Source organism: Saccopteryx bilineata, chromosome 1 (assembly GCF_036850765.1).
Source record: "Saccopteryx bilineata isolate mSacBil1 chromosome 1, mSacBil1_pri_phased_curated, whole genome shotgun sequence".
In the NCBI taxonomy this organism is placed as follows: domain Eukaryota; kingdom Metazoa; phylum Chordata; class Mammalia; order Chiroptera; family Emballonuridae; genus Saccopteryx; species Saccopteryx bilineata.
In genome coordinates, this window is record NC_089490.1 from 103,705,862 (window position 1) to 103,719,035 (window position 13,174).

General features: G+C 35.9%; 1 protein-coding gene across 2 annotated transcripts in view; it reads right to left on the reverse strand.

Annotated features, from left to right (window-relative positions):
• Positions 1-13,174, reverse strand: part of WASHC3 (WASH complex subunit 3) — a 52,810-nt gene that overhangs the window by 22,296 nt on the left and 17,340 nt on the right. Inside the window, exon 5 of one of the 2 annotated variants that reach the window (XM_066253132.1) lies at positions 11,708-11,815. In XM_066253132.1, coding sequence (XP_066109229.1) covers positions 11,708-11,815 — 108 coding nt within the window. Of the gene's footprint in view, positions 1-11,707; positions 11,819-13,174 lie in introns of both variants that reach the window. The other variant, XM_066253131.1, reaches the window with a different exon arrangement.

The following is a 13,174-nucleotide window of genomic DNA, read 5'->3' on the forward strand; positions in this document are numbered from 1 at the left end:
ATTGATCTAGGTGTCTGTTTTTATGCCAGTACCATGCTGTTTTGATTACTATTGCCTTGTAGTATAGTTTGATTATCAGGTAATGGGATTCCTCCCACTTTGTGTTTTTTGTTTTGTTTTGTTTTGTTTTACAGAGACAGAGTCAGAGAGAGGGACAGACAGGCAGGAACGGAAAGATGAGAAGCATCAATCATTAGTTTTTCGTTGCACATTGCGACACCTTAGTTGTTCATTGATTGCTTTCTTACATGTGCCTTGACTGTGGGCCTTCAGCAGACCGAGTAACCCCTTGCTCGAGCCAGAGACCTTGGTTCCAAGCTGGTGAGCTTTGCTCAAACTAGATGATTCTGCGCTCAAACTGGCAACCTCGGGGTCTCGAATCTGGGTCATCCACGCATCCCAGTCTGATGCTCTATCCACTGTGCCACCGCCTGGTCAGGCCAACTTTGTTCTTCTTTCTCTAGGTTACTATGGCTATTTGTGGTCCCATTTTGGAATTATTTGTTCAAGTTCTGTGAAATACACCATTGGTATCTTGATAAGAATTGTTGTGAATGTATAGGTTGCTTTGGGTAGTAAAAACATTTTAATGATGTTAATTCTTCTTATCCATGAACCCAGTATATGCTTCCATTTGTATGTATCTTCTTCAGTTTCTTTCTTCAGGGTCTTATAATTTTCTGAGTCCAAGTCCTAGGTATTTTATTTTTTTGAAGCAATTGTGAATAGGATTGTTTTTGTTTTGTTTGGTTTGGTTTCCCTTTCTGGTAGATCATTAGTGGTGTATAATAATGCAACTGATTTCTGGATATTTATTTTGTAACCTGCTATTTTACTGAATTCATTTCTAGTAGTTTTTTTTATGGAATCATTAGGGTTCTCTATATACAGTATCATGGGTATATGACAATTGTTCAACTATAACTGAGAATTCCAAACCGTCCTGAATGAGATTCACAGTTCAAAATATATTTTTTCCAGAAACTATGAGCACCATAAAAAAAATTGTTAAGATTAAATAACTAGTTCCTGGAACCAAATTATTCACAAATAATTATTCACATGAACACTTTCATGGTAACTGAATGCCACCTGATGATAACTATAATTAAAATTATGTGATACCAGTATGAAATATTCTGATCTGTATTGTCATGGCAACAGAGGTAGGAATAGGTAAGACTCAAGGCAGGCACATACAATATTACCCAGTGGATACTGACAACCATCTAACTTAGTAGTACCTGCTGACTACATGTTTTTCCTTCGGTGTTCTAACTTCATCACACACCAGAAAAGAAATTTAAAACCTGAACTTAGTAATAGCATTCTTTACTGCTCTCTAATGAACATATGGTGTATTAGAAAACTAAAGTAGACATTGGATCATTTACAACAAAATGGTGGGATCTTGATAACATTATACGGAGTGAAATAAGTAAATCAGAAAAAACCAAGAACTAAATGATTCCATACATTGGTGGGACATAAAAACGAGACTAAGAGACATGGACGAAAGTGTGGTGGTTACCAGGGGTGGGGGGAGGGAGGACGCGGGAGGGAAGAAGGGAGAGGGGAAGGGGGATGGGGAGGGGCACAAAGAAAACTAGATAAAGGGTGACGGAGGACAATCTGACTCTGGGCGATAGGTATGCAACATAACTGAATGACAAGATAACCTGGACATGTTTTCTTTGAATATATGTACCCTGATTTATTGATGTCACCCCATTAACATTAATAAAAATTTATTTAAAAAAAAAGAAAAATAAAGTAGCAAGGAATAAACAAAAGGGCAAATATATCACTTAAAATAAATACACTGGTTCTGAGCTCCCTAACTTTCAAGACAATATGGGAAGGGTTCAAAGGCAGCTAGAAACTGAAAAATCACAGCCTATAAAACTGGTATAATTCTTCATACATGGTCCACTCAGAAAGTAGCTCATTGATTTGAGAAGACGAGTAAATAATTTTGGTAAGTTTTGCCACAAATACTAGGAAAATACCTGTTTCTAGATTCTCCCTCAGGCCATGGCAGAGCATAGGTGACACCTCAGGGTCTCCCAACTGGTGGCAACTGTCAAAGTTTCTTAGGAGAAATCTCTGTCTACCCCTTCTTGCATTCAATATAAGACAGAATGTCGAGGAGGGAGGATAACTGTGGTCACTTCAGCTCCATTTATCTCAATTCAAAGTTACTACTCATATAGTGTATCATGCTGCTTAAGCTTTCCTTCTTTCTTTTAGCTGTGATCAAATGGACCTGGCTGACCACTTAGTTAATGGGAAGAAAAAAGTATTTTCCCTTTTCAATTTTCAAAGTTGGCTAAATTATGCAATTAATTAAACAGGCAAATGTTCATTTGCATCTTTTCTTTATCTACATTCATATGTGTGAGAAATCATTTTACACACTGATTTTATCTTCAACGTGAAACATCATAAAAATTTGTCCCCCCTCCCCAACCTGTATGTACCTAAAAAATACTGACCTTGATACTGATTAGTAAATTTATGGTATTATAAAGCACAGAAACCACATATTAATATTATAATACCTACAGAGTTAAAAGCAATACAAAAAAGAAGTAACCACATAATTGTTAAACTGAATCCATACCAGTGTTTTCTATCACTATAACTATACTGCTCACAAAAATTAGGGGATCAGGGAATGTGCAGATACTCCAGTACTTTCAGCTTTTTTTTTTTTTTAACTTTTTTTTCCTTTCTTTTTTTTACAGAGAGAGAGAGAGATCAGAGAGAGGTATAGACAGGGACAGACAGACAGGAATGGAGAGATGAGAAGCATCAATCATTAGTTTTTCATTGCGCTTTGCAACACCTTAATTGTTCATTGATTGCTTTCTCATATGTGCCTTGACTGCGGGCCTTCAGCAGACTGAGTAACCCCTGGCTTGAGCCAGCGACACTGGGCTCAAGCTGGTGAGCTTTTGCTCAAACCAGATGAGCCCGCGCTCAAGCTGGCGACCTCTGGGTCTCGAACCTGGGTCTTCCGTATCCCAGTCCGACGCTCTATCCACTGTGCCACTGCCTGGTCAAGCTCTTTCAGCTTTTTGTATAGTGCATTTTCACCAATGAAATAAGTTTGTTTTGCATCTCATTTGCATAATCGAACAACTTTCTTTGACTTGTCAATTGCTTTTCTGATGTTCTTAATAAAAAAAAATCAAATTTTTTTATTGCTTCATAATCATTTTGACATATCCCCTATTTTCTGTGACCAGTATATATATGAATATATATATATATATTTGACTACACTGTTGATCAGTGATGAGGAATTTACTCTGGAGCTCTCTAAACAATGGAAAGTCACACTGAGGTCATATCCCAAACAAGGTTTCTTACCCTTTCATTGCTCTTACAAAAACTATATCTTACCTAAAGTGCACTCTACTTCATGTTTGACTAGTTTTACAAGGTCCAAGGTACTTAACTTCTTGGTGAACATCTTTAATAATCAGCTGGAGATTCTTCATCCTTAGGTAATGGAAGTAACAATTCCCCAGGCCAACATCCACTGCTGGCAACAGATGCATCAGAACCACCAGAACCAAGGAGATTATTCAATTTACATTATAAGCCAGCCAAAGAAAATAGAGCTTGAAAAAAGCCTAAGTGTCTGAAGAGACTGCTTTGGCAAATTTGGTTTAAAAAAATACAAGTCATTAGCTTCTTAATGTGGAAGTCGGACTTTCCCAATGCACAATTTATTACTGGCAAAAGGATTCTGCCAGTAAAAGGGGGAGACTGTTGGAAAAGTGATCTATGTACACAATTCCAGTTAAGTTATAAAAGCAATATGTACTTCAGTAAAGCTTAGGCTGCACTATTATGACAACAAACATTAAATCAGAATCAATTATCTGCCACATTTGGAACACAACAGTATTACTCACTGAAAAATCTTGTGTAAAACTTGCTTAAAAAGGAAAAAGAATCAGAAAAAGCCAGCAGGTGTTCCAGGAACATTCATTAATAATGAGATCCAAATCTGAGGATCAATTAAATAGATCATAAATCTAGAGAGAACTTCAGATTTCATTTTAAGTATGAAGAAACTGAAGCCTTAAAAGGTGACATGACCTGAACATGGTCACACAGGACTGTATGACAGGGCTAAGAAACTATATCATGTTGCATCTCAGAAGTACAGAGTAAAGGTCTGGGTGTACTCTTAGGCATTCAGATGTCTTACAAAAACAAGTCCTTTCTGGAACTGTAATCATTCTTACATGTCACTGAGGGTAGTAATCCAGTAGTGACAGAAAAAGGTATGGGGACCAGAAAGCGAGGTACTGTTTATTTCTCCATGAACCAGTACTTGTGACATTTGAAAAATTCTGCTCGCTTATGTTAAAAGGTATTTCTATTAATCAAGCAGTTTTAACTACCTAGGCTCTAAAATTAAATTGCAGGTTCTGTGACAAGTGAGGCAAAGCCAATATGAGAGCAGGACATTCCAGGAGACAGCTAGGCCCAGGAAAAGGCAGACTTTGTGGCCGCTTAGGAAAACGGCAATGACATTACAGGTCATTGATACTCAGGAGGCCTGAAAGTTTTCAAACTCTGTATTTGTAATTTGTAGGATTTTGTATGTCTTCCTGTCTGAAGTAAGTGATCACTACATGGGTGGTCAGCAAACTTATTTTACAGAAGGCTTGAGAACCATTTGTCTGCTCTCTGTCTTACTAGAGAGAATAAAATGATTCTCAATTATAATTCAGGAAGGAAGCAAGTGAAGAGATCATGCTATCTTTCCTTTTGTTAAAATAAACAATCCCCTATCCAGAACGTAAGCTTCTAAAATTCAGCTTTGGTAATATGTCATGTATACAATGGGTGATAAACTACTCAACACCATACAACTCATTTGATAAGTTATGCTGATATTGGTCTTTGTCTACATTAATAACCAAATTTTGAGCAGTGGGTACACTAGAGAAACCTTAGTTGCCTTCTAAGGTCAAGAAAAATTGAGTATTTTAATAAAAATCTATCATCTTTTTTGGGAAAGTGAAACACTTTTCAGTATTAATAAGGCTATTTGTAATGAAGTTACCCTTTAGAATTAACTGGGATCAGGTTCCTCCTTATAGGAAGCATTCACATGTGTTTTTCTTTCCCTTTGAACCCTGTTTGTTCTCAGTCACACTCAAGGAATTGAACCACCTTAGCAGAATGAACAACTTATTTGGAGACTAACACAGAAAACAGGAAGGCATTTCACCATCCTGAAGTATAGGAATACAAAGCTATCTAGATTCTTCCCATGTCAATGGCACAAATGAAAGAATTCAATGATACACATTGTAATGGGTCTCTACTGACTCTTCTCTGAGGTATTCCCTAAAGCAGGGTGATAATGTATGTCATCTGTTCTTGTAGTCAGTCACAGTTCTGTGAAGATATGAAGATATGAATATAGAAAACACTCATACTAGTTGTGCAGATGCTGCTAAAGACCAGTATTTTTGGTGATGACTTATAACACTAGACCAATTATACTCCTGGAAAAATGCTAGGTGGTTCAGAACCAAAAGACTATGCATAGCAAAATCCACAAGATGATCAAGGGGATTTAAACTAAAATCAAAGGGTAAAAAAATCCTCGGAGCAAAAATCTGAATAGACATTTTTCCAAGGATGATATACCAGATGTCAACAGGCATATGAAAAGATGTTCAATATCATTTATTATTAGGGAAATGCAAATCTAAACCACAATGAGATATCACCTCACACCTGTTAGAATTGCTATTACCAAAAAGATAAGAAATAAGTGTAGGGAGGATGTTGAGAAAGGGGACCCTCAAACACCGTTGGTGGGATTGTAAACTGGTACAGCCACTATAGAAAACAGCATGGAGATTCCTTGAAAATTAAGACTAGAACTACCATTCCTTTCTGGGTATTTATTCAAAAGAATATAAAAACACAAACTTGAAAAAATATATATGTATTCCTATGTTCATTACTCCTATGCAGCATTACTTATAATAGCCAATATTTGGAAACAAGCTAAGTGTCTGATGGATGAATGGAAAAGATGTGGTATATATAAACAATGAAATACTATTCAGTCACAAAGAAGAAAATATTGCCATTTGTGATAACATGGAAAGATCTTAAGGGTATAATGCTAAGTGAAATAAGTTGGATAGAAAAGGACAAAAATCATATGATTTCATTTATATGTGGGTAAGGGGTGTGAGGGCAGGAAAATGCATGGATGGTAATGATGGACACTAGACTTTAGGGGTGAGCACAAAATAGAGTATAGATACTGAATTATAATGTACACTTGAAATTTATATATGTTATCTCAATAAAAATTAATCTTAAAAATCCTCAATTAATGATAAGAGAAAAAAAGTCAGTGGAAAAACTAGCAGGTAATTATTAAAAGGAGAGATAAAAAGAAATAGAGCCTGACCAGGCAGTGGCACAGTGAATAGAGCATCGGACTGGGACACAGAGGACCCAGGTTCAAAACTCCGAGGTCGCCAGCTTGAGCGCAGGCTCATCTGGTTTGAGCAAAGGCTCACCACCTTGAGTCCAAGGTCGCTGGCTTGAGCAAGGGGTCACTCACTCTGCTGTAGCCCCCAGGTTAAAGCACATATGAGAAAGCAATCAATGAACAACTAAGGTGCCACAACAAAGAATTGATGCCTCTCATCTCTCTCCCTTCTTGTCTGTCACAAAAAAAAAAAGAAAATTAGTCCAATAGTCTAAAATGAGAGAGAGAAAGAGAGAGACAGTATTTGCATAGAACAAACAGCAAATTTCAAAATAAGTAAACCTCAGGAATCATTAACACTTAATGCGATGAAATTAACAAATGGGAATTAGCATTTGAAAGACACATCTTACAATGTTTTATAATGGAATGTGAAAGATACCTATAAATCAATACATATTCAGATACGTGTATGGAAATTCTTGAACATGGAACAAAGAAACTGCTAAAAGAGGCCAAAAAAAGTCAGTAATTGTATTATCAGATGGAGCATTCTTTTTGGCCACCTGATCAGATGCAGGATTTAGATGACATTTTCTGAAACATGTTGTAAATAAACACAAAAACAAAATACAGACATGATGTAATGACACCTTCATTTTGCCCAAATCATAGCATTTGATAAATCCATATATGCTAAAAATGTTATCCTTTAACAGATAAAGGAAGCATTAGGGGAACAGATTTAACTATTTCATACTTACATTTGAACAAAGACACAGAACTGAATGGTGATGCAGTGATAGGAACCCTGGTAGTGATCATGCCCAGGAAAGACTATCAAGGACATTGTCAAACATGTAGCCTACCTTTGTGGTTGGACATTTTGAGTCACTCATGATATACTTGGGAAACATGATACATGGTGGATTTATAGATGGCTCAACCAGAGTAACAACTGGCTGATTCATTTCAACCATGAGGTATTCATTTCAACTACTTGGTCTATTCTTGGTTTGGTCCTACAAAACATTCTGGATCAATAACTTGAAGAAATGGGAGCTCTTCTATACATTTCCAGGTGACACAAAGCTAGGAGGGAGAGTTAATATGAAGGATAATATAGTCCAGTCAGTAAATATTGAGTGAGCACCTTTCTGAGCATGGTGTCAAAGTGAATAAAAAGATGAATCAAAACACAGTTCTTCCTCTCATGGTTTTCTTTTCAATAGAGACAAAATATGTGTAAAAAAATCACTGAACAAAGTATAGAGTAATAAGTTTCATAAAAATATCAAAAATTTGGTTAGATAGGTCAATGATGGAAGATATTACTTAAGTTTTGCATGTTGGTGGGTTCAGAATCTGGGAGGATTTAGTGCAAGTGTTCACAGGAAAATGTCAGATGAGTAGAATCTTGGCATGTAGTAATTAGGAGAAAGGGAATGAATCTAGATTCAGAGGTGGAAAAGCATGGAACTCATATCGGGAAGGACTTGTGGTTTGGTATGAGGAATGGAATTCAGGACAGGGAGCAGGAGAAAACAAAAGTTGGGTAATAGATTCTGGGATCCAGGCTGGCACAATAAACTAAAACCAATAAAATTAAATTTAACTTGGATGAGCTTGCAGTTTTAAGATGGCAGTATAAAGATGTTGTTCCCCTTTTCTTCTTGAAAATCATCCCCAAACAGTCAAGCCTAAACTCCAATTTTAATGACAAAGAGGCATATAGGAACCACAATAATGTGGAGGTCAAAAGCAGATAAAAGAAATTGGGCCCTAACTGGTTGGCTCAGTGGTAGAGCATCAGCCTGGTGTGCAGGAGTCCTGGGTTCGATTCCTGGCCAGGGCACACAGGAGAAGCGCCCATCTGCTTCTCCACCCCTCCCCCTCTCCTTCCTCTCTGTCTCTCTCTCCCCCTCCACAGCTGAGGCTCCATTGGAGCAAAGTTTGCCCAGGTACTGAGGATGGCTCCGTGGCCTCTGCCTCAGGCATTGGAATGGCTCTGGTTGCGGCAGAGCGGCACCCCAGATGGGCAGAGCATCGCCCCCTGGTGGGCAGGCCGGGTAGATCCTGGTGGGGCGCATGCGGGAGTCTGTCTGACTGCCTCCCCGTTTCCAACTTCAGGAAAAAAAAAAAAAAGAAAGAAAAAAAAAAAAGAAAAGAAATTGATTGATGACTTAGCAGACAGGCAAGTCCATGTGCCTGAAGAGGGAGATACCACAAAGAAGTGGCACTTCCAGAGCCCTGGAGTTAGAAATACAGACCGAAGGAAGAGGGGAGGTGAAGGACTGAAATCAGAAAAATTGGGCTAAAAACAGGAAAAGCCAGAGGCAGAAAAAACTAAACCCTTGTTCATACTCAGTGACACCAAGCAAAATGAATGAGCTGAAGTAAAGTATTTCTACAGAATTTTTAAAACTAAAATAATCATTTATTCTTTCTTAAATGTTTCTAAATAAGACTTCTTTTAATGATGTTATAATATAGGTTGAAATATTTTTAAACAGTTCTTAACCAGAAGGGCTTTTTTTTTTCTTTCCAGAAATACATATGCTGTAGCTCAAAATCCCAACTTCAGCGATTTTAATTTAGTGAGTAGGGACCAGGAACTTGTATTTTGACAAAACTTATCAATTTAAAAACCACTGAGGCAGTGTAAGAAAGAAATATGTCACCAAAGCCTATCAAAAGGTAAACAGCATAGAGAAAAATACAGACATTTTCATTCACTGGGAAATATGGCATGTCAAGTATTGTTCTAGGAACTGGGAATAGTACAGTATAATCCCCTATGGAGTGTCTATTCCAGTAGAGGGAAATGCACAAACACAGTATATCTGATATGTAGTAGTTTACATATTACTGGAAGGTTATAAGAAGAAAAATAGAGAAGGTAAGGGGTAAGAGGTGTGATGCCAGAGGGAAGGTAATGTACCAGTAAAGGTTTGAGGAAGGGGAGGAGTACAGCATGAAGCGAATAGCTGATGCAGACCTTGAGAGAGGAGACTGTACACATATTTATTCAAGGGACATCAAGAAGGACAGTAGAGGTGGAACACAGTGAGCAAACATAGGACATCAAAAAAAGTAACAGGGAAAGCTAAATTATATAGGATCTCATGGGCCTATGAAGGACTTTGGCTTTTACTCCTAGTAAGATTATAAACCATGTGAATAGATAAATGAATATTTAAAGAGTAATTTAAATATATGTGCATATACATATATATCAGTGGTCCCCAACCCCTGGGCCGCAGACTGGTACAGGTCCGTGGGCCATTTGGTACCAGTCCACAGAGAAAGAATAAATAACTTACATTATTTCCATTTTATTTATATTTAAGTCTGAACGATGTTTTATTTTTTAAAAATGACCTGATTCCCTCTGTTACATCCGTCTAAGACTCACTCTTGACGCTTGTCTTGGTCATGTGATACATTTATCCGTCCCACCCTAAAGGCCAGTCTGTGAAAATATTTTCTGACATTAAACTGGTCCATGGCCCAAAAAAGGTTGGGGACCACTGATATATATGATATATATAATTCTGAAAAGCAATGAAGTTGGTCTAAAATTAATAACAAAAATAATTTCAAGTGGTTTTGGAAACCTTAGCTGGCTAAATAAATCTAGACAATACCTAATATAGTACCTTAAGGTAAGTGTTTAATAAATATTTGTAGCATAAATGAACCTGGATTTATACAGAAAAGGAAAGAGTTTTTTTTTTAAGTTCTTAGAAAATCAGAGGTAAAGCTTCAAGAGTATAACAGTTAATCCTAAGATATAGTCTGTCTTTCTTTTTAAGATTTTATTTATTGATTTAAGAGATAGGAGAAAGAGGGAGAGAAAGAGGAGATTGAGAGGAGCAGGAAGCCTGAAATCATAGTTGCTTCTTGCATGTGCCTTGCCCGGACAAGCCCAGGGTTTTGAACTGGCGACCTCAGCATTTCAGGTCAACACTTTATCCACTGCGCCACCACAAGTCAGGCAAGATATAATCTTTTATCAAAGAAGTCAGGACAATCTCAGAGAAATCATCTGGTTTATTTTTCTGTTTCATACTTTAGTTAGGTAAGAAGAGGCTAAATGAAAAGGCTTCCAGAGTCACTCTGAAACCTTTCCTTTGTTTGTTTGAAAGAGTCAAACACAGTTTTGAACAGTCCATATTTTAAGCTTAGCTTAAGCTTTCTTTCCTAAGTTCTAGCTTTTGAAACTTATTTATCATTATTGATATCAAACCACCCTACTTTATTCTCTTAATAACAGAGCTTCATACATTTCCATCCTAAAGTCTGGCTTAGTTTTTTCTAGGGACTACATTGAGCCCAGGGTTCTGAGTGTCAACAATTAGAAGGCTGAAAATGACCAACCCACAGATTCTGACAGCTGGGGAAAGCAAAAGAACATTCTCCTTCCCACTGTCACCGCTGTAGCTTCTAAATGAGACACTCTGCTCATTCTGGTTGTCAGATACTATTTGTTTTGGTGATAAAGAATGCCATGGACAGCAAAATAAAACTGCTCTTTTTTAGTATTAGTACTTCCTTTGCCTGATAATGAAATGGTACAAAAACATTACATTTTTAATGAACAGAAAAAATGATGGACAGCTAGCTCCTTCATCCACTGCGATAGAACTTTCTACAGAAATGAAATGAGCTTTTGCTGTTATAGATAATTGCAGCTATTTCTGGTGTCATATACCATGTAATAATTTCCTAGAAAAAATATAAATTCTAAAATCATATGATAAATTAAAATCATTACCTTACATGGTCAAGAGATTCATGCTCTTTTCTATAAACCAAACCATTAACAGATAAGAGTCAAATAATAATATACAAAAAAATTATTTGTGCTAGCATATAGGAATTAAGTAAGCTAAAGCCTTATGAGTAGTCCACTTTCATTCCTTTATTAATATATCCAAGATTGGCAATGATAACACTGCGTAAAGCAAAAATATTTATATAAATATACATTAAACTGTTAGTCTGAAGAATAAGATCAATTTTAATTAGAAAAAGTTGACTTTTGGTTACTTTTTTTTCAGGGAATTAATTGAACATAAGAGAGAAGTAAGTGAGAGAGTAGAAAACTTGGTCACTCGGTTTAGCAGTTGTTTAGATTGAAAAATAACAATGAAACCTCCAGGGTTAAAAATTTCAAATGAGGCTGCTAGACAGAGAAGACAGACCAAATTAGCTTACCACTTGAACCATTTTGAGATATCTGGCATATCTTGGATCCTTGGCTACAGTTAAGATATTTTCTGCTGTTACTTCACTTTCCTGTGGTCCAGAGTCTCGTAAATTGTTCTGCTGTAGAGAGTATTGCGTGTAAATCTTTAGACAATTCATAAAAGGGGTCCATCATGTTACTTAAGAGGGATGTTTCTTTTTATAATTCTAAAGCAATCAATATCAGAAAAAAATTATCTTTCTAAATTAACTACCAATAATATAATTATTAGATATATGTTTCGATATATTTACAAGTGTTTAAATATGATTTCAGAGGAAGCTGCACTTATTAACATTACAGTGTTTCTTAAAAATGCAAATATATTAAAAAAATAATAAATACAAAATAAAAAATGTAAATATATTTATGGAATTAAAAAATATTAGAATTCTGCTTTACTTGTCTCTAGGGTTCAGATGAAAAAGAAGAGTTATAGGTATACATATTATTTCAATAAACTTCTAATAAAGCTAATAAAACTATTTGATTTGTCTTATCTATTGTTGTCTCCATTTCCATGTCTGTAATGGACAATAAATCGATTTTCTAGCTACCTATTACCTAAACAATCGCATTCCTCATATACTAAATAATCTTTTTCTAAGTGGATATGGTTATTCTAATATCTCAGAAAGCCATGCCTAGAGAATCTGTAGAAGAAAAACCTCCTTTTCAGACAAAATTATCTGGTTTTATATATTTCAGCTACTGATGGAGCTATTAACAATAGTATTATTCTCCACAGAGTGGTTAAGGTTAAAGACTCAATACTACTTACAGTGAAGAATACTGGGGAGTGGCCTTTTAGATAAAAAGCTTTTATCATACAGTCAGTGCTCAAAATAACTGAAACTTGTTCATACCGAAACTGAGCCCTCACTTAAGTGTAAAGCTAGGACTGTCTCTACACAGCTCCTGGTTTTTCTATTAACCTGAAAGTTTAGAGTTAGTTCACTTTTGGAAATTTTCACTCATTCTCTGTATATTAGCATTAAAAGAAATTTCCTTAACAGGATAAAATCATCTTTATGTCTATGTATCTATGCTGAAATGCAGGCAAATTGAGAAACATCTTTAAGTATTCACAGTTTTTAAAGTATGAATGTGAATTATATATTAAGTTCTTCTTCTTACAAATCTGTCAAAAACTCTAAAGCAAATAAAACATCCAAAACCCCTTCAAGTTTCTACTGTTTTATATATAACACCATTTAGTTCACAAAAAGGAGTGTGTATGTATGTGTATATATATTCATAAATAAAATAAATAAAAGAAGTCCAAAACATTTCATTAAATAAAAAATTCAAACAAGACCCAAGTATGTTTTTAAAAAACATGAATAGTTAGCTCATACAATAGTACAACAGACTAAATGATAATTACATACAGGCACTCAGCATTTCAAAACAGCCGTTAACTTTTGCCTAATAAT